Source organism: Balaenoptera ricei, chromosome 15 (assembly GCF_028023285.1).
Source record: "Balaenoptera ricei isolate mBalRic1 chromosome 15, mBalRic1.hap2, whole genome shotgun sequence".
Classification (NCBI taxonomy): Eukaryota; Metazoa; Chordata; class Mammalia; order Artiodactyla; family Balaenopteridae; genus Balaenoptera; species Balaenoptera ricei.
This window is the reverse complement of record NC_082653.1, coordinates 28666224-28687616: the sequence shown is the minus strand read 5'-3', so window position 1 is coordinate 28687616 and position 21393 is coordinate 28666224. Positions and strand designations below refer to the sequence as shown.

At 50.5% G+C, this 21393-nt stretch overlaps 1 protein-coding gene across 1 annotated transcript; it reads left to right on the top strand.

Annotated features, from left to right (window-relative positions):
* The first annotated feature begins 13841 nt into the window (after positions 1-13841).
* On the top strand, positions 13842-14573 carry TMEM74B (transmembrane protein 74B). Its single transcript, XM_059898660.1, has one exon. The coding sequence runs from the start codon at positions 13875-13877 to the stop codon at positions 14571-14573; it is 699 nt and encodes a 232-aa protein (XP_059754643.1). The 5' UTR covers positions 13842-13874.
* The last annotated feature ends 6820 nt before the right edge of the window (positions 14574-21393 follow it).

Here is a 21393-nt window from a genome sequence, read left to right as displayed (position 1 = left end):
GGAGGTGGAGCCAGGAGGCCTAGGAAAGGAAAGAACTTAAACTCCTCAGCGAGGAAAAATGTTCTCACCAATTATCAAAGCCAGAATGGTCATCCATGCATCATCCATGGGCAGCTGGTAATATGGCTTCCATGTGCCAGACGAGACTCTGCCCTGGATGCCAGAGGTATGGCGGTGAGTAAGAAAGACCTCACACCTGACCTCACAGGGTTTATGGTCCAGCTAGTAGGCGAGTTCATTAGCAATCAAGTGGTTCAAAAATCGTACTTTATATCACAAGCCTGGAATATATATATGAAGGAATGAATATATGAATGAATGGATGCATGAATAAATTTGCAGATGAAGAAACCATGGCTCAGATGGTGATGTGAGTTGCCCAAACAAGTCAGCAGCTGTGGCAAAAATTGCAGGTTGTTCCTCAATATCCCTTCTCCCATTCACACATGGCAAAAGACTACCCCTAGACTCCCCGGCAGGGAAGTGTGGTCAGATGATTAAATCCTGGTCAGTGGGATGTGAATGGATGTGATGTGTGCAATTTCTGGGCTGTGCCCTTAAAAGGAGGAAGGAGGGTTCCTGCCCCTCCCCCTGCTTCTCCTTCTGCTGACTGGAATATAGTCATAAGGGCTGGAGGTGGAGCAGCCATCTTGGACCACCAGGTAGAGGATGGCAGAGCAACAAGATAAAAAGAACTGAGGTCTCCTATGACTTGTGAAGCCACCATATCAGCCTTAACTGCTGTGTATGCTTTTACATGAAAGAGAAATGAATTCGGTTTTATTAAAGGCACTATCATTTTGGGTCTCTTTATTACAGGAGTCAAACCAATATCCTAAAAATACAGCAGCAGAGCTAGAGGGAGAAGCCAGGTTCCTTGATTTCCCCCACTCAGGCCCTTCCATAATCCCCCCACCTATGTATTTTATTCTCTTCCCAGTGTCTTCTTGTTTGTGACCTGATCTGCTCCTCACAACAGCTCTGTGAAGTCCATAGCAGGAAGAGGACTTCCGTGATGCTCACTGGGCAGACAGGGAACCCAAGATGCAAGAGTAGTAGGTGACCTGCCCTGAGACACATGCGCAGAGTTATTTCCATCTCTTGGATGGGGCAGGTGGGCTCAGTGATGTCACTGAGCTCTGCCTCCGTGTCTAACTCCTAATCTAAGGCCCTACCCATCCTTGAGGGCGGTCCCTCTTCTATCCTGGGCACCTTCGCCCTCATTCCCACTTTGTAAAATACAAATAAGGTGGAAGTTTAGCAGAGAGAAGCTTCCACATTGTGAGAGCCCTTAAGCCCACCTTTCCTACCATGCAAGCACATGCCATCACAGCAGCCAGCTGGAGCACACGGATGGAGGACCGGTTGACTTGGGGGTCCCAACACTGCCTCTTCTTCTGTGCTATTTACCCCCTCCCAGCAGGCCCTCCCTTCACCCCGGACAGCAAGGCTGGTAATCTGATCATTTGTCTTCTGCCTGTGCCCTTTATCTGTGTACTCATGGGTCCTGAACATGCCCTGCACCTCTGTGTCCTGTAGCAAATGCTGCCAGGGTTCCACCCACATCCCCCTGACATTCCCCTTCTCCATATGTGCCCAGGGCTTCCTACTGCAAAGCACATCTGACTCTCTGCTTAAGGAACGTGCTTGACCTGTGCAGAGGACAGGCTGGAAGTGCTGGCAAAAAGGAGATGGTAGATAAATACCTCCCTTCCCTCAGCTCTCAGGTGGGACAATACTCAGTCCAGCGGGACTGAGTCCCAGTTGCCTGCAGCAGCCATGTGCTTGTTCACCGGTACATCGGAAGCCTTCCCATCCATTCCGCGTCTAACTTCCCCACTCCTCTACAGTGCTTCCTGGAACCACCTCTCAGATAAACCACGTGCCCTCAAATTCTTGTCTCAGGTTTGCTTCTGGGGGAACTCAACCTATGACACATCCTATCCATGTGTGCCCTGTACACATGAGTCCCGTGCACCTCTTCTGTGCATGAGTGTCCTGTATACAGGTATTCTAGCTCTTCTGCTCTGTACCCTGTGTACGTGTATCCTATACACACCTGCCCCATGCCCAGGTACCCAGTACACAACCCTATGTCCTTATGTCAGGGAAGCACAGCCTCTGACCCTGACGAGGTGGTGGAGACTCTGGAAGCAGAGTGGAACTGTGGGAAAAGTGTTTCTTGGCCGCAACTAGCCTTGGGTGTGACTCTGAGGCAAGTTGCCCAGTTGATTTGAGCCCCAATTCCCTCCGCAGGTGAAGGAGTGGGAGATAAAACTGAATGGGGTAGGGAGAGTAGGCATGCGGCCGATCAGCCCCGGGACTTTAGGTCTATCTGAGGTTCCCAAATCCATCTGCAAGTCAAGGCCCTTGGTTCTGGTTGTACTTCTACTACCCCTCAGTGTGGCTACAGAGCAATCTCCCCTCTTTGGCATTCAGTTTTCCTAAATGTAAGAAAGGGGATTAGGAATTCCCTGGCGGTCCAGTGGTTAAGACTCGGCGCTTTCACTGCGGTGGCCTGGGATCAATCCCTGGTTGGGGAACTAAGATCCTGCAAGTCTTGTGGCTCGACCCCCCCCCCCCCCCCACAAAAAAGGGGTGGGGAGAATAACATTAACAGCTCAGGAATTTTGCACATGCTTTGAAAATTATGGCGGAACTCAGCATAGTGACTATCAGCACTTAGTTGGGGTCTGGATTTGAATCCCAGAAATGTCATAAACCGGCTGTGTGATCTTGGGCAAGTTATTAACCACCCTTGCCTCCACTTCCTCATCTTAAAATGGAGATAATCATAGCACCTGCATGATAAGGTGGTTACGATAATTAAGTGAGTTAAAGTTTGTAAAGCACTTAGAATATTGCCTGGCATATGGAGAGGGCTACCTAAGTGTTTGTCAATTAAAATAAACACACAAGTAATTCATTACTATTACTTCATCGCTGAGCCTGTTAAGAGTTATTCCCTCCTCCAGGAATACTTTCCCTTTCTCCCCCTTTCTTCCCCTAGTGAAACTTCAAGTTTGTCTGGGTTATTCTTTCATATCACCCTTTTGGACACACTGAAGGCTGTATTCAGAGTTTTCTCACCTGGAACACAGGAGGTCAGGTTGGATCTGTATTTTTCAAACTTCAGCTACTCACATACCTCCTTCTTGGTTTTGCCTACCACCTCTACTTTGATTTACTTGTATTTGTCTTTAAACCGATCATATTAGATAGGAATAGCTCTTCTGAGTGACAGAAAATTCCAGGTAATAGTAGCTTATACAAGAGTTTATTTCTCTAGCAAATAAAAGTGTGGGAAACTATCCCAGGCTGGTGTTTCCATGGTCATCTGGGATCTAGATTCCTTCAATTTTGTTGCTCTCCGATCCTAACATGCTTCCAGCTCAGGGTCCAAGACTACTGCTCCAGCCCCAGCCATCAGGTCTGCATCCTGGCAGCAGGAATGACAAAAGGGAAGAAGGAGGGCATATCCCCTTCCTTTAAGAACACTTAATGCATTTTGCCCACACCTTCTCCTCTGATGATGAATAATGGTTTATTGCCTACTTGGTCATACATAACTGCAAGGGAGGCTGGGAAATGGAATCCTTATTCTGAGTGCACTGTGCTAGCTATCGGTCAACAATTCTATCCCAGTGGAAGAAAAGGAGAGTGGATAGTGGGGGAAACCAGCAGAATATGTTGCTCCAACTCCATACAGACTCATATATTTTTCTGTCCTCATTCTAAGCAATATTATCCATGTTATCTTTAGTTTCATGAGCTAGTTATCTATTTTTCTAAAACACATTAGAATAAAATAAATACCTAGCCATTAAAATGAATACATATACACATGGGTGTGTGTGTATATAGATACAGGATAGATGGTGGGAGACTGTTACTGCCTCCAGTGACCCATGCCTCTCAGTATTCATACACTTAGGTAGACCCCTCCCCTTGACTCTGGGCTGGCCTGTGACCTTCACTAAAGCAATAGCATACAGCAGAAGTGACACTGTGACTGTTCCCTCAGCTTTAGAAAGCTCCAACAGCTTCTGCTTTTGTACTCTGGGAAAGTTGAGTGCCATAAAAAACTCTGACTACCTTGAGACCACCATTGTATAAGGAAGCCCACGCTAGCCACCTGGAGAGTGTGGTAGATAATAGAAAAACCCACAGCCAGTTCCCAGCTGTTTGTACCACCCCAGCTGACACCATGTAGAGAAGAATTGAGCTGCCCCCACCGAATCCAGCCCAAACTGCAAAACTGAGCAAATAAATAATTTTCTTTCAAGCTGATACATTTTGGGGTGCAGCCATAGATAACCAAACACATTTATCTATATAACACCAAGAAATCATGTCATGTACCACTACCCTTTGGAAAATTCTGGATTAAGCGATATTCTAATATTCTACAAGAACATTCTCCCACAGACCCACACGTCTCATAGATACATAACCGCAGTGAATTGATTGAGGACTTATCACATGCCAACATGACCACAATAACCTCCTGATGGTCTCTGCTATCTCTCTTGTCCCCTTGCACCTGGGAGCAGCCAGAGGGAGAATGTTTTCAAAATGCAAATCTGATCACGTCATTTCCCCTGCTTATCACCCACTGCAATGTCCACAAGGAGTCTTCTTAGGTTCAACTACACACTCAGACTCAACAGATGACCATAAGCCATACGTGGCATTGACATACTCTGATGAATATAAGACAGGAACCTCAGCTTGCTAGAATGGCACTCAATGCTAGCATCAGCGCTCAACTCTCCCTTTCAGCGGGGGAGTCCTTGCTGAATGTGTACCAGAGCAGTACAGCACAGGTTCAAGGAAATGAATCCCCATCTGGTGGGTGCAGGAGTCATCCTGGCTTAAAAGCTTCATGTCCCCTGGGAGCCGATACCTTTGTACCTGCCCAATTACATGAGTCACCATGCTCATGAAGCCCAAAATATGATTTCCCATATGGAATATGGGATCCCATGTTGGGATTCCCAACATGGATAATATTGCTTAGAATGAGGGAACTATTTATAGTTCCTCTCATCCCAGATGCAATTTACCAATCAGGGGTCTTTAAGAAAAAAAAAACCTTTAGTTTTTAGAACAGTTTTAGATTTACAGAAAAATTGGGAAGGTAGCACAAAGAGTTCCCATATACCCATACCCAATTTCTTCTATTATTAACACCTTATATTAGTATGATAAATTTGTTATAATTAATGAACCAATATTGATCCATTATTATTAGCTAAAGTCCACACTTTATTCAGATTTCCTTAGTATTTACCTAATGTCCTTTTTTCCTATTCCAGGATCTCATGCAGGACACCATAGTACATTTAGCCATCATGCATCTTTAAGGCTCCTCTTGATTGTGACAGTTTCTCAGACTTTCCTTGTTTTGACAGTTCTGAGGTCAGGTATTTTGTAAAATGTCCCTCAGTTGGGATTTGTGTGATGTTTATCTCATGGTTAGACTGGGGTTATGGGTTTTGTGAGAGAGATCACAGAGGTAAAGTGCCATTCCCATCACATCATATCAAGGATACATACTATTAACATAATTTGACTGTTGATGTTGACTTTGATCCCCTGGCTGAGGTAATCAGGTTTGTCAGTTTCTCCACTATAAAATTATCTCCACCCCCACTTCCATATTGTACTCTCTGAAAGGCACTATGTTCAGCCCACACTTAAGAATTGGGGAGTTATGCACAAATAATAGAGAATAAACTAGTGGTTACCAGGGGGGAGGTGGGAGGGACAATACAGAGGTGGGGGGGTGGGAGGTACAAACTATTGTGTGTAAGATAGGCTACAAGAATGTATTGTACAACCCGGGGGAATATAGCCAATATTTTGTAATAACTGTAAAGGGAATGTAACATTTAAAAATTGTATTAAAAAATCTCTACACAGAAGTCTAAAAAAAAAAAAAAAAAAGAATTGGGGCGTTATGTTGCTCTTCCTTGAGGATGGAATATTTGGAATTCTGCATCAGAGATTTATCTTTTCCCCCCCATTTTTTTTCATTTATCATATTTTAGGTTACAATCCAATATTTATTTTTTTGATCAAATTTTTCTAACTTTGGCTATTAGGAGCTCTTTTAGTCAGCCTCTATGTCCTTTGGCATACCCCCATCATTTTGTGTGTGTGTGTGTGTGTGTGTGTGTGTGTGTGTGTGTGTGTGTGTGCGTGTGGTTTGTTCCTTCCTTCCTTTCTGGCACTATCAGATGCTCCAGGCTTGTCTTGTACATTTCCTGCTCCAGTCCTAGAATCAGCCATTTCTCCCTGGTTCCTTTTATTGGAGAGTGGTATTAGAAACCAAGATCTGGGCACCAGGTGCGCTTGTTGCTATGCGGTGTCATGCAGCTAGGTCCTCTCAGCTGACAGAGAAAGGAAATATAGTGTATACTGACTTGTGTATATATACATTTATAGTTATCTATCACATGTATCATAAATATGTACTCATCTGTATCAATATTATGCTAAACATGAATTCATACTGATAGCTCCAATTCTAATCCTTTACCACATGGATCATTCTAGGCTCCTCCTTGGGGTCATTTTTATCATAGCAATGTTGCCTAGTAACAGAGTGATATATGTTTATCTGTTTCCAAGGAAACAGAGCTAGACAGTTAACCAAAGGTCAAATTCTCATGCAGAAGAGGAAAAGTTTGTTAACTCTTTACTCACACAGATCAATGACTCCCCACTGCTCTGGGGATAAAGAACCAACTGCTTGGCTTACAAGGATTCTCAGACCTGACTCACGGATAGTCCAGCCTCCTCTCCAACGTTCCTTATTGAGCCCTTCAGGGCAACCACCCTGGTCTCCGTCAAGCCTCACACTCACCATACTCTCTTCCACCCCAGGGCCCTTGCCCATGCCAGTCCCTCTGCTGGGCCTCTCTTCCTGCTGTCTTTACCTAGTTGCCTCCTATTCATCCTTTCAATCTCGGCTCAGTCTTCACTTCTGCAGGGGAGCCCGGAGCTATCCCCATCTCCCAGACTAGGTCAGCACCTTGCTGGAAGCTTGAACAGCACTATGTACCTTTGCTCTGTGGCAGTGTTACATTTACTTATCCTTTTCTCTCACTGGAATACAAACTTCTAGAGGGTAGGGATGAAGTCTACCTAATTAATCAGTATATAATAGGAGCTCAATAAATATTTGCTCATTTTCTCCATTCTTTATACAATAAATATTTATCAAGGGTCTCCTATGTGTTGGCTCCTTTTCTAGTGTCTGGGGATACAGGAGGGAGGGAAACAGGCAAAGCTTCTGCCCCTTGACACATATTCTAGTGGTGGTGACAATAAAGAAAGAAATAAGCAACTGTCAGGAGTTGATAAATGCTATGGAGAAAAATTCAGAGTTAAGGAGTAAAGGGTACTGGGGCACTGCTAGTTTTAAAAGGATGATGTGGGAAGGTGTCTCTGAGAAGGTGACATTTGAGCAAAGACGTGAAGGAAGTGAGGGCGAGCTCTGGGGGTCTCAGGAAGAAGAGTGTCCCAGCAGAAGGAACAGCAAAGGCAAAGGCTCTGAGGCAGGGCTGAGGGAGGGAACTGTGTGCACTTTACAGGGAGTATCTCATCTAATCCCTATAACCCTTACTAAGTCCATTAAACAGATGAGGAAACTGAGCTCTGAGAGGGGACGAGGCCACACACCCTGAGTGGTGGAGCTGGGATTCTCTCGGGAGTCTGGTGCCACAGCCAGCTTCCTTTTGAAGTCCCTAACAATAGGTCAGGCTTCTGGAAGGCAGGAAGAGACTGAAGCCCTCCCATCCCCGGAGGTCCTGCCCAGGTCTCTGTCGCACTGGCCTTAAAAGCCTGGGCACCTGGCCTCCAGGGTGGCCTCCACTGTCCTGCTTGTCAAGGATGGCACAGGCCTTTGGAGCAGGACAGGTCAGGTTCTCACATGAGGTGGCTGAGGAGCCAGGACAGGCATCCCCATCTGCCTGTCCTTCCAGATGGTTGATCTCTGCTGACCCTCCCAAAGCTCCTGGAGTCTGCATTTTCATGATTCCATTGGCAGAGGCGAACACGGAGGCTCAGAGAGGCGGGAGGACTTACCTGAGGCCACGAGAGTGAGCTGGTCACGGAGACTTCCGGAAACCCCATGATCTTCAGACCAAACTCCTCTCTGGGCTTGACCTGGGCCCACAAAGAGGGAGAGTCTCCTTAACTTTTGTGCTCTAGGCACCTCACTTGATTCACCTTAATCTGAGCCCTTTAAAGGAGAGAAATAGTGAAATCTGCCCTACTCACCACCTGTTCACCCAAACCCACCGCTGGGCTCTGGGGGGGATCAGACAGGGGCCCTGTTCTCCAGGAGGTGCCAGTCTGATGAGGGAGGCTGGCACTTACTGAAAATCACAACTCTCAGAAATAAGGACAATAATGCAGGCAAAGAGAGCGCTGTAGGGGCCCCTGGGGCGAGAGAGTGTGCGGGGCAGCCAGCTAGGCTTCCCAGGGGAGGGGGCACTACAGCTGGGCCTTGGAGGGAGAAGGTGTGTGTGGCCATTGGCAATCCTCCAAGATAACACCCGTCTTGGGCTGTGTACCTCAGTGTCCCACAAAAAAAGAAGAGCAGGGAAAAAGGAGGAGCGCGCGCGCGCGCGCGCGCGTGTGTGTTTGGGGGTGAGGGGTGGTCTTCAGAGGCTTCCTTTCAGCCTTCAGGTGGCGCCCTTGAGCCACGGAGCCGCAAACGCCAGAGAAGACTATCCCGACCTAAGGACCTCGGAGAGGACCATGGGTTGTGGGTTGAGGGCTGTGTGTGTGGGAGGGGGTGAGGAGCGGAGGAAGAGTGGGGGCTTGGCGCAGTAGGGGCTCCCCAGCCGAGGGGCGAGGCCGGCGGCCGAGGGAGGGGTCTCTTTCAGCACTCACCCCCGCGCCTCGCCCCTGCGCCCAGGCACCACGGGCTGAAGGCTTCAGTTCCCTAAGCCCAGGTGCTGGCGAAACAGATCTGCCCCAAGGGAGGGGGCGGGGAGGAGGATGGAGCCATGTCCCCCCACTCTCACCCTAGTCCGTTACCCTCCTCCCAGTGCCTCCCCGTGCTAACTCTCCCGGCGCCCTCGCCGGCCGCGGGCGGAGCTCGATCCGCTGCGCTCGGCGATCCCCGGCTCCCGCCCCTTCCCCGTCCCTCCCTCCCCGGAGCCCCCAGAGGCCGTGGCCGCCTCCGTACAGCCCCGCGCGGAGCGAGCAGGTAAGTGCGCCGCGGCAGCGTCTCCGGGCGGGCCGGGCCCGGACGGGAAGGGGGCGGGAGCCGGGGAGGGCGAGGAGGAGGCGGCGGCCAGGCCCGCTCCCTCCTGGGCTGCGCCGCAGCACAGACACCGGCGGGCGGGCACCGGCTGCGGGGAGGCGCACGGGGAGGAGGCGCCCTCGCCGTTGCCCGGCGCCCTCGCCTCCCGCGTGGGGAGGCAGTGAGGGAGGCCCGGCACAGGTACGCACGCGAGAAGGGGACTGCGAGGGGCGGCGGGAGACCGAGGGCCCGAGGCGGGGAGGGGCGGCCAAGGAGAGCTAGCCTGACCTCGCGGCCCGGCCGAAGGACACGAGGCGAGGGGACCCGGGCGCACGCCTGTCCTCGCAGATCCCGGCCTTCTTGGGCCGCCTGGCCGCCTGGCTACCGGCGCCGCTCGGCCCGGTCCGGCCTGGCCCGGCCCAGCGGCGTTTGTGGTCAAGGGCAGGAGCAGGGGGTGTGAGCTGCGGGCTGGCGGGCGCGCGGGTGCGGCGGGCAGTCGGGGTGCTGGGGCTTTCCGCGCGGAACTTTGGGTATAACAGCGTGGACATATCTGAGCGCCCAAGGCTTTGTGTACAACTCGTGCGTGTGTCTATCGATTGGGTTTTGTGAAGCTTACCCACTCCCGCTGTGCGTCTGTCTCCCCGCGTGTTAGTGCACACCAGTGGGTGGGGTGCTGGGCCTGGGGGGATCTTGGTGGATCTTGGTGGATCTTAGCAGTCCTGAGGGTAGTAAACTCTGTGTGTGTGTGTGTGTGTGTGTGTGTGTGTGTGTGTGTGTGTGTGTGTAACCAGCTCTGTCCCTTGCTGGGGTGTGGGTACCAATGTGGTCTGTGGATCTGTGGCTCACACTGTGTGGCTTCCCATGTCTGTGAATGTTGCATGTGGAAAAGGCCCCTGGGGGTATGAGTGTGGAACTGGGGTGTGCTTTTCAGGTCCTGCTGGACTGCAGATGAAACTGGAGTGTTACTGGTACAGTTGTGGGGTGTGAGCAGTGGACACCAGCATCATTGTCAGCTTGTCTGTTTCTGCTTATGTTTTGGATAATTGACTGGGCATGCCCTTGTAAGTGGTGGGTATCTCTGAACCTGTGTGTCAGATACATAGCAACTCTAGGTAAGAGGGAACGTCCTTTTCCTCCACCCTCTTCCTAACTCTGCTGGCATCCTAAGGAAAAAGTTTTGGGTTCCTGCCAGGTGAAAGATCCCTGCTCCAAGAATTTGGGTGTCCTGGGTTTTTTCTGGGATATGGAAACATCAATGTGTTGGTCTGGGAAGGGGGTTCCTGGGCCACTCCAGGGGCTGAGTTCTGTGGAGGATTCTGAAGACATGGGTGGGGGACCACATCTGGACACCAACTGGGCAGGAGTGGTCACTGCCAGTCCCTGTTACTGGCTGGGCACTCAGGAAAATGCTTTTGGTGCCAAAAGTAAAAAAAGCCAATGAACACACCTCTCCTCTTGGTTTACTGGAAAGTGGGAGCAGTCTGGGCAGAGCCTGGCCCTGAGTAGGCACTCCCCACCCGGTGTGTGGGAAGGATTGTCTGCCTGGGCAGGTTGCCAAACCATTCCTGAGGGCTGGCTGTGTTCCAAGCCCTGTGCAGGGGGCTGCGGACCCAGACATATCCCTGCCCTCAAGCTGCTCGTGGTTGATGTTAAACAGTGGGATAAAGTAGAGAATCTACAAATGAGGCCTGGAAGACCAGGGAAGGAGGGCGGAATGATGCCACTGGTACAAGAGTATGTGGGTTTGCAGGCTTTTAAGTGATAACAATTCTTGGAGAACCTGCTTTCAACTCCTGGCCCCCACATGCATGCCATGGGATCTTGGCCACATTTTGTAAAATGGAGATAGTAATAACTGCTCCTGGGGCTTGTGAGGGTTATACACAATACTCCTGAGTGAAGTGCCTGCAATAGGGCCCAACAGGGAGTGTAGGTGCTCAGTAAACATTTATTAAATTGGAACTCAGGAAAAAGGGACATGGTCATAGAGATGGGTTGTAAGTGGAAACAGGCTTTGTACTCAGATGAAAGGCCCTGTGTGTGCTAAGAGGAGGTGTCTGATGCAAGTCCATGTTGGAAGGAAGATCAGAAAGATCGTGCCTTCCTGCCCTGAGGCTCTTTGAATTTCATTCATTCCATTCATTTTCACTTCATTCATTTGCTTATATCCACTCTCTCTCTCTCTCTCTCCCTCTCTCTCTCACACACACACACACACACACACACACACACTGAAGCACAGAGAACTGGAGAATAAATTCAGGCACACGAATGCAGAGGAAGGTCTAGAATCCTGTGTACGTGTGTGTAGACACACTAGGGCATATGAGCCACTCTGCACCTGGGGCTCTCTGTGCAGTGTGGGGACTTGGGTCTGTGGTGTATGTGCCCACAGTACATCAGTGTTCAGGGGGAACGGGGTAGTTCTGCTGTGGGATCAGGAGTTCTACATGCCAGGTGGGGCCTGTCGGGGGAGCACCAGATCTGCCTGAGGGAGGACTCCATCATCAGCTCCAGCTGAGTGTGGCTGTGAGGGAATGGGGGCTAGGGTGGTCAGATTCTTTCCATTTGCAAGAGAAGCCAGGCATCCAAGGTTTAAAGTGTAAAATGTTCATTGCAGCACTATTTACAATAGCCAGGACATGGGACCAACCTAAGTGTCCATTGACAGATGAATGGATAAAGAAGATGTGGCACATATATACAATGGAATACTACTCAGCCATAAAAAGAAATGAAATTGAGTTATTTGTAGTGAGGTGCATGGACCTAGAGTCTGTCATACAGAGTGAAGTAAGTCAGAAAGAGAAAAACAAATACCGTATGCTAACGCATATATATGGAATCTAAAAAAAAAAAAAGGGGGGGGTACTGATGAACCTAGTTGCAGGGCAGGAATAAAGAGGTAGACATAGAGAATGGACTTGATGACATGGGGTGGGAGGGTGAAGCTGGGGCGAAGTGAGAGTAGCATCGACATATATACACTAAATGTAAAATAGTTGGCTGGTGGGAAGCAGCAGCATAGCACAGGGAGATCAGTTCGGTGCTTTGCGATGACCTACAGGGGTAGCATAGGAAGGATGGGAGGGAGGCTCAAGAGGGAGGGGATATGGGGCATGTGTATGCATATGGCTGATTCGCTTTGTTGTGCGACAGAAACTAACACAGTATAGTAAAGCAATTATACTCCAATAAAGATCTATTTAAAAAAATAAATTAAAAAAATGAAGTGTAAAATCTTTTGCTTTTTATATATTGGCAACTGCTTCACCAAAAACCAGATGAACAGACCAGACACAAAAGGAAGCAAAACTTCTATGAGCCAAATATGGCCCATGGGCTGTAAGCTGGTATCCTTTGGCACATGTGCTGTCTGTCTCTCTGTGTGGGTGTGTATTCAGGTACTTGGGTAGGGTGTCTCCTCTTTGAGCAGAGAGTACCCCCTTACCCGCTCCTCTCCCAGCTCCCCTTCTGTGGTCCGCATCCATGTCCTCCCATCTTCTATTTACATAAAGGCATTTGGCCTTGACCTCAGTCATGGCTCTCAAATATGCTCCTTTCTCTTTGCCCTCTCAGCTTCCATGCCTCCCCTGACCACGCTGGGTTCCTCCCTGGACCCCTGGCCTCCACTCTCCTCCTTCCCCATCCTGTCTGTCCTCCATGCAGCAGCCAGAGAGAGCTTTCCAAAACCTAGGCGATGTTAGCCTTCCCATCCCCAACACCTCGCCTCCCTGGCTCCTTGGCCTGGTTTTCAGAGTCCTTAGCGAGCTGGTCCCAGCTGACCTCCAAGGCACCCCTTCTCCCTCTCCAGAATGCCCTTGTCCCCTCTCACTGCTGGGGGATTTCCCACTCATCCTCCAAGGTTTGGCTTAAATGCCACCAACTCCTAGAAGCTTCCCTAACTTTCTCCTCTTTGTTCTTACGACCCCTTCATCTCTACCCCTTCCCCTGCCCCCAGTCACTCTCACTTCATCACAACAGTGTCCATTAATTGAACTGGCAGGGGCCTTAAATGCCTTATTTTATGAAATCCTCACATCATCCCTATGAGGGAGACATTTGGCTTATTCACATTTAACAGATGAGAAAATTGAGTCTGGAAAGGTCACCTCACTTGCCTAAGCTCAAGTGGTGACGCTGGGATTAGAACCTATCTACTGTATTTAAATTCCCTCCATCATAATAATAGCTCATTGCTGATACTTACTGAGTACTTACTATTCTGAGCACTTTATATGGATTAACTCAATCCCTATATCAGCCCTGTTAAGTAGGGAGTGGTAGTATTACTGTCATTTAATATAGAGGGAAACAGGCCCAGAGAGGATACGGGAATTGCCCAAAGCCCCATGCCCGCCAGTGGTGAAGCAGGATCCTAGCGCGGATTGGGTCTCACTGCTCTGTCATTGTCTTATTCCCTGCCTCCCCCTCTGGCTGGCGGGCTCCCCCCGGTGGAAACTGGGCCTGACTCACCTTCACATCTCTCGGGGCCTTCTGTGATGTCTGGCACCAGCAGGCTCTCAGTAGAGGTTTGCTAAATTCCACTGACTTTCTGTTTTCTCTTCTAGCTGCCAAGCGGCCAAGGGATGAGCTGGGGCCCGCCTTCCCAATGGCATCTCCCCGTGGTCTGGAACTGAAGACACTGAGCAATGGTCCCCAGGCCCCAAGGAGACCAGCTCCTCTGGGTCCAGCGGCCCCACGCAGGGAGGGTGTGGAGAATGCCTGCTTCTTTTCGGAGGAGCACGAGACTCATTTCCAGAACCCTGGGGAGGCCAGACTGTGCAGCTCCCCCAGCCCCGCTGAGGGCGTCCCCTCATGGCCCCGATCCCAGAGGGACGCCCTGTCCCTGCGTTCAGAAGAGGGGCCAGGCCTGGAGCCTGTGAGCCGCCCGGTGGATTACGGCTTCGTTTCCGCTCTGGTTTTCCTGGTGAGCGGGATCCTCCTGGTGGTGACTGCGTACGCCATCCCCCGAGAGGCGCGTGTCAACCCGGACACAGTGTCAGCACGGGAGATGGAACGACTAGAAATGTACTATGCGCGCCTGGGCTCACACCTGGACAAGTGCATCATTGCAGGCCTGGGGCTGCTCACAGTGGGCGGCATGCTTTTGTCCGTGCTGCTGATGGTCTCCCTGTGCAAGGGAGAGCTGTACCGCCGGCCGAACTTCGTCCCTGGCAGGGGCTCCAGGAAGACCTACGGCTCCATTAACCTGCGCATGAGACAGCTCAGTGGGGATGGGAGCCAGGCCCTGGTGGAGAACGAAGTCGTCCAGGTCTCGGAGACCAGCCGCACCCTCCAGGGGTCTTAAGTAAGAGCCCACCCTATCTGGCTGCTTCAGCTTCAGGGCTACAAGGCCCCCGAGTCTGGGGTTTCGGACTGAGCTCCACATAGGGCCCCGTGGAAGGAGTCCTGGGTGCTGGAGGAGGAGCTTGGGGCCTGGCCCAGGCTTTGCTTGGGAGAGCTGCCCCCGATCTGTTTTGTAGCTTGAGGTTTTGCATAAGGTTTTGTTTGAAGGATGGCTTCTGCTGCTAAAAATACAAAAGTTTGGAAACTGCTGCCCTTGGAGGATGAGTTTCTTGGCCTGTCCGAGGATTGAGAGCTGTCTGAAAGGCTGCCCATCCTGTTCCCCATGCCTTGGGGAATTCCGGGTCCTCTGCTGTCCTCATCAGCCATGTTTGGGTGTTGGGCAAACTTGGCTTTGAGCCCTGACTGTCTAAGGTGGGAGGTGGCTTCATGATGAGGGGAGAAGTCAGCCCTGGGATGACCTCCCCACTCCAGGCCTCAGTCCCCCTGACTGTGAGGTGAGAGGGATGGCCCCTCCAGTTCTGCCCTAGGAATTCCTATATGGAATGGGAGCCCAGTTTCTGCATCTGGCCGCTCCTTCAGGGGACGAGAGTGTCTGGCAGGTGCTGACCATTCTCTGACCCAGTGTTGGTGGCCACCAGTGTCACACAGCCAGCATCTCACACGGTCCTGTTAAAGGACCCCCTAAGTCCTCAGGTTAGACTGGGCTAAATCCAGAGTTTGCTACAGCCTGGTCTTGGTCTTGGAATTGAATTACCTGCAGTGACTAGATCTTAGCACACATTTTACAAAGTCATGTGCACAGTTTTCACTAACTCCCTGGACAAGGGCGGGGGGATGTTTCAAACAGGAAAGGGTAGGGGCTTTGTTGTATTTCTGTGGACACAGTGTGGGCCTTCATTACCTCCCCTTCCTCAATAGTATGTCTCTTAGGCCTGACCTTATTCTGGTAACAGAAAAAAAAATTTTTTTTAATGCTGAATTTGTAACCTTCCTTCCCCAACTCCCCTAGCTGTAAAGTGCAGCCCCAATTTATTTAGGGAGAAATCAGGCACATTCTGGTGGCCTGAAAATTCTAGCCATATTGATCACATTTGTTCTGTTTCTCTTGTCGACTGTTTCCAGGCTCTGTCCAGACTCTCTTTAAACTACTGACAAAGAAAGGAAGTGGGCCCTAGCAGGCAAGGAGATAAAGGTGTTTGAGGACTGGGGGAGGGCATCGTCCATTCTGAAAGGCCCTAGAGGGCTTTGAGAGTACGTGCCTTCTAGGCCACTGGCGTGAAGACTCTAAAGGGGTCATTTCTGTGAGCCCCCGACCCATGCAGGTCCTACGTACTCCATCTCAGTTGGCCATGTGGGACATTGATCCTAACTGACTCTTCAGGGTGGGAGGATAGGGTGGGCATGGGGTCTGTAGGCTAGAGCAGCCCTGATTATCTGTAACCTGAGCCTTCAGTCCGGTGAGTTGAACATCTGGGCAGTGTAACATCATAGCTTCTATGACGGATCAAATATCTGCTCCTGCTGGCAGGTTTTGCCAGGAGTAGGGGGCTGGGGGAGGGCTGGAGGGGACAAAGGCTATTCAGCTTGGCCTGCCAGGTTCTGTTCCTGGTGTTTAAGAGGTGTGGTTTGAAAAGGACAAAGCCTCAAGATGGTGAAAGATTCACAAGTCAAGTCTCCAAGCGAGGAGTAGAGGCAGAAAGTGGCGTGAGCCATTCTAGGTAGTAGAATTGAACATCCCAAATGATGGGCCTTTCATATCCAAAATGATAATAAAAATGTCAATCCAAGCCAAATGGATTATTGTGAGATATTGTCAGTTTAAATGCAATGGATTGTTTTTAGGGGCTAAATCTATTAGAAGATTAAATCTAGATTAAACCAGGAATCTCAGGTTTTCTCTAAGTCAGAGAAGCCAGCTTTGCATCCTAATACAGAAACTCCTTTAGGAAATGTGTAAAAGGGATGGAGGCAGTCATTACTTTGTCAATGTGTTACGAAAACTTGAGCGATGCCAAAAACATTTCCCCAAGATTGCAGCTGAGATCTCCCAGCCAGTGGATCAGAAACAGGGTCAGGAGGGAGCATGGCGTAGGGTGCCGAGAACTTTCTTTGCAGATTTTTTGGGGGTAGGTGTGAAGTGGTCCCAAGGGACCCTGTGGTAGCCGAAATGTGCCTCATCTGCAGGAACTCCCTCTCCCACCCGACAGTCTACTAGGGTCCCCAAACCTTGCTTTTCCTGGTGTATGAGAACAGATAACTGATTTTGGAGTTGGTAAAACCTGGGTTTGAATCCAGGGTCTGCCATTTATTGTCTGTGTGGCCTTGGGCAAGGTACTCTATCTCTCTGAGTATCCTGAGTATTGTTTTCTTTGGGAAGTGGGAGGAATGAAACTTCGGCCTCAGCCTCCTTGCGGGGAGAGGGGGGGTTGGTGAAAATCATAGAGAAGTTAGAGGCCTGAGTGTATGAGGTCCAGTTACCATGTTCACGCTCCTTCCCCACGCCAGTTGAAGATAACTGGATTAGGCCTAAAACCTCAGGGTCAACCCTTCTTACTTCTCTCGAGCCTCCCATTCTACCCATCAGCAGATCTTGTTGGTTCCACCTTTGGAATCTGACCCCTGCCCGCCCCTCAGCCATAACTGCCTGGCTCAGGTTGCTCATTAGTGCCCTAATTCCTCTACTCTGCCCCAGTTCATGTTCCACTCTGCGGCCAGGCAGATCCTATTCAAAGGTTAATTCGGTCAGGTAGCTCCTCTGCTCGAAACTGTCCTATGGCTCCCTCTCATTCCAGGCAAAAGCCACCTTTCTCGCCAGTCAAGGGTAGATTTACCATCCAGGCTCCTCACTTGCCCAGGCTCCTTCCAAGGCCCTGGGTCAAACTTTTATTTGTAATTTTGTTTTTTTAAAAGAGGACAGCTCCCTAAATTGCATAAGCTTCAGGTCCATCCCTCACAGTGGCCTATAAAAGGCCTACACAGTCTGGGCCCTGTGCCTCTCTGACCTTATCTCCCACCCTAGCCTCTGCTCACTCCACAGCAGCCATGCTTGCCTCCTGGCAGGCACACTCAACATGCCAGGCACACTCCCACCTCAGGGCCTTTGCACTTGCTGCTCCTGGAAGGCACCCCTTCCCTGTGGGCCTTTGGGCAAACTATTCTACCTCTCTGGTCTTCCAGAGTGAGACTAGAAACCTTCCCACTCTGCCTTCTCTTGGGACTGAGGGGATCAGGAAACACAAGAAGAGGGCTTTCCAAAGTTAAGACCATGGTACCATGTCTGGAGAGCTTTGGAAGGGCAAGAGGAGGGGGAGGAAATGAGGCATTATGAAGAAGCCACAGGAGGCAGGGTTCTAAGGGTTCTGTCTGGGAGGAAAGGGGAGGGTCAGTGGCACTGACAAGAGGCAAGGAGATGCCCTCCAGTTGGGTCTGTTGGTTTCTCCCGAGAGAGTGGGCTCCTCTTGATGTCCCCAAGGAGATGAGTTTCAGCTAAGGGAAGGAGAAGCTTGCTGAGATTCTGCCTGGGTTGGAGTGATAGGGAAGTCCTTGTCAGTGGAGGTACATTAGCATTTACTGGTCAGATGTTGGGTGTCTTCAGGGAGAAGGCATAGTGGAGTTGGGTAGGATTTAGTCACGAGGCTCCCCAGGGTCCCAGCCCCCCTCCTTGGAGGAGAGCCTCTGCCCCAATGGCCAGAGCCTGGCTAAAGACAGTAGCAACCCTGGCCCTCTGTATCTTCTTTTCTTTGGCCCCAACACCCTCTTCCCAAGATCAACCCTCTTCCTGGGTCGGGTTGTCCTTGAGCAAATGGGCAGGCCCAGGAGATCTGAATGGTGCAGAGGGCGGCAGGATTACTGCCTTCCTCCTCCAAGGGGACCAAGCACTTCTGAGCTTTCTCCCTACTCCAGTCTCAGAGGGATTGGGGGCAGAGCGCCTTACGGAGAGAGTCCAGTGAGGAGCGCCCACCATGTAATAGTATAAGGGTACTGGCTCTGGGGTCGGATGGCCTGGATGCTTAGTGGATGTCTAATTCCTCTGAGCTGCTGTTTCTTCATCTGTTAAATGATAGCACCTTCCCCATAAGGCGTAGTGAGCAGTAAATGAAATACCTGTAAAGCACTTAGCATAGTGCCTGGCACTTCATAATTCACTCAATAATGTTAACTATTCATTTGTCCGTTCATTCACACCTATCTGTATTCTTCCCTGGGTGGGGCACTACAGGGACACATGGGCCCTGCCCCTGGGGAAACAGGACAGTGCCCAGAGGGCTGTGTATGTGGGGCCAGGTGGGGGGGGTGTTGGCACAGAAGGGGTATCTGATTAAGTTGGGGTCAGAAAAGGCTTTCCTGGAAGGGGTGATGTCTAATAGGATTCTTTTAAACAGGAAGTAGGACTTATAAATTTATTTATTTATTTTTGCTGCGTTGGGTCTTCGTTTCTGTGCGAGGGCTTTCTGTAGTTGCGGCGAGCGGGGGCCACTCTTCACCGCGGTGCGCGGGCCTCTCACTGTCGCGGCCTCTCTTGTTGCGGAGCACAGGCTCCAGACGCGCAGGCTCAGTAGTTGTGGCTCACGGGCCTAGTTGCTCCGCGGCATGTGGGATCTTCCCAGACCGGGGCACGAACCCGTGTCCCCTGCATTGGCAGGCAGATTCTCAACCACTGCGCCACCAGGGAAGCCCAGGATTCTTAAACAATGAGGCAGTATCCAGTGTGGGGTGAGAATGGGGAGCAGGAAAGGTATTCCGGGCAGAGAGGAAAAGCATGAGCAGAGGCTCAGAGGCAGCCTGGTGTGTACTGGGGAGGGGCAGGGGTGGGCGGGAGTCCTGCAGGTTCTGGGCTGGAGTGTTGAGATGAGGCATGCTGAAGAGCAGGGCCATCATAGTGGGGGCTTGCATTTCATCATCTACAGCCTGGGGGCAACCACAGTCCTTAACTCACAGGGTTGTTAGGAGGACTCGGAGTTCATACTGGTATAGCGCATACTTAGGGGCCTGGTACGTGGGGAGAACCCACTGTCAGCCATATGATTGCTTATAGATGTGTGTGGCAGGAAGACTCTTCTTTTATTTTTAAATTTATTTATTTTATTTATTTTATTTTTGGCTGCGTTGGGTCTTCTTTGCTGCGCGTGGGCTTTCTCTAGTTGCGGTGAGCAGGGGCTACTCTTCGTTGCGGTGCTCGGGCTTCTCATTGTGGTGGCTTCTCTTGTTGCGGAGCACGGGCTCTAGGCACCTGGGCTTCAGTAGTTGTGGCACATTGGCTCAGTAGCTGTGGCTCGCGGGCTCTAGAGCACAGGCTCAGTAGTTGCAGCGCATGGGCTTAGTTGCTCCACGGCATGTGGGATCTTCCTGGACCAGGGCTCGAATCTGTGTCCCCTGCATTGGCAGGCGGATTCTTAACTACTGCACCACCAAGGAAGCCCCAGGAAGACTCTTCTGAGGGCAGGTGCATTGTAGGGGTGATGCTGGCATTGGGGAGGCCAGTCCATGGGACTGTCCAACTGCAGCCAGAGGACATAACCTTGAACTCCAGACCTCCATCTCTGCAGCCTGTCCCTTCTCAGCCTCCGAGCTGCCAAGGTCGAGGTGGAGGCTGCTGTTCTCCTGGGCCTGGGGGAAGGTTAGTGAGTGGAAGGATCTTCTGGCAGGAAAGCTGGCCCCAGGGGAGCAGGGAGGATAGGGGAACAAGGCGGCTGCCATGCCAACCTTTTCGCGGGTGGGAGGGCATCGGAGCCAATAATGACTTAGGGTAAAGGGCATTCAGAAAAGGCCATCTCTCTCCCTCTCCCAATTCTTTTCAACCAGTCTCTCCCTATCCTCCTCTTTTTTATTTCTCTGTGTCTACATCTCCTTTCACTAAAGCCACTCCTGGGGGTTAGGCACCCACAGGTGAGTTGCTACTATTGCTGACTCACCTGCCAGCCATCTGATTCTCCTCCTGAGAGTTTCCACCCTCCCCCGCCAAAGATGAAAGAAGGGCCCCAAATGCAAATGCCTGTACAGCTTGGCAGATGACATTCCCGAATGAAGCAGGTGGCGGTGAACAGCAGTGGCAGGATTAAAGGGGTGCCTGCTTCAGCTGGCTAGCTGTTGCCCTGGTGAATGGGCTCAGGGTTGCCAGAGCTCCTGACTTTTCAAGAGCAGCTGGACATCTGGAGCTTTGCGTGGGTAAAAGGATGCTGAAAGGGATTATCCCATTGCCTGAGAGTTGTGACGGGCCAGAACTGAGGACAAGGGAGTGTCCAATGAGATGCCACCTGCTGGGGCCAGACATCCACCCCCTCCCTGGCCCAGGGCTTACTGAGTCACTCATAGAGATGGGGGCACCCTCAAGAAGTGGACTAGACTGCCTCCCAGCTGGAGGCTCACTGAACTACAAGGTCTGCAGACCACTTGAGTGTTTCCCATCCAAGATCCTTCGTTCTTTCAACAAAGACTTAAGCACCATTCTGTGCTAAGTTTTGAGGTATAGCACCAAACAGATGAAAAAGGTTTGGGAAGTATTCTTTTTTGTTTGTTTGTTTTGTTTCTTCTTCTTTTTTTTTTTTTTTTGATCGGCAGCTAAGTTTGCCATCAGTTTTATTTTTTTTTCCCCATCTTTGGCTTGATTGTGTCTTTTGGCTGGATACCCACCAAGAGGCAAACCCAGTTTACAGGTGACAAAATTAATTTCATATTCTTTTTTACTGTTATAATGTGGCTACTAGAAAAATTTTAATTATATATGTGGTTGTCATTGTATGCCTATTGGACAGCACTGGTCTATATGTTTCAGCCAAGTATTATACGTATATACATGTATGTGCACATGATATATCTATAAC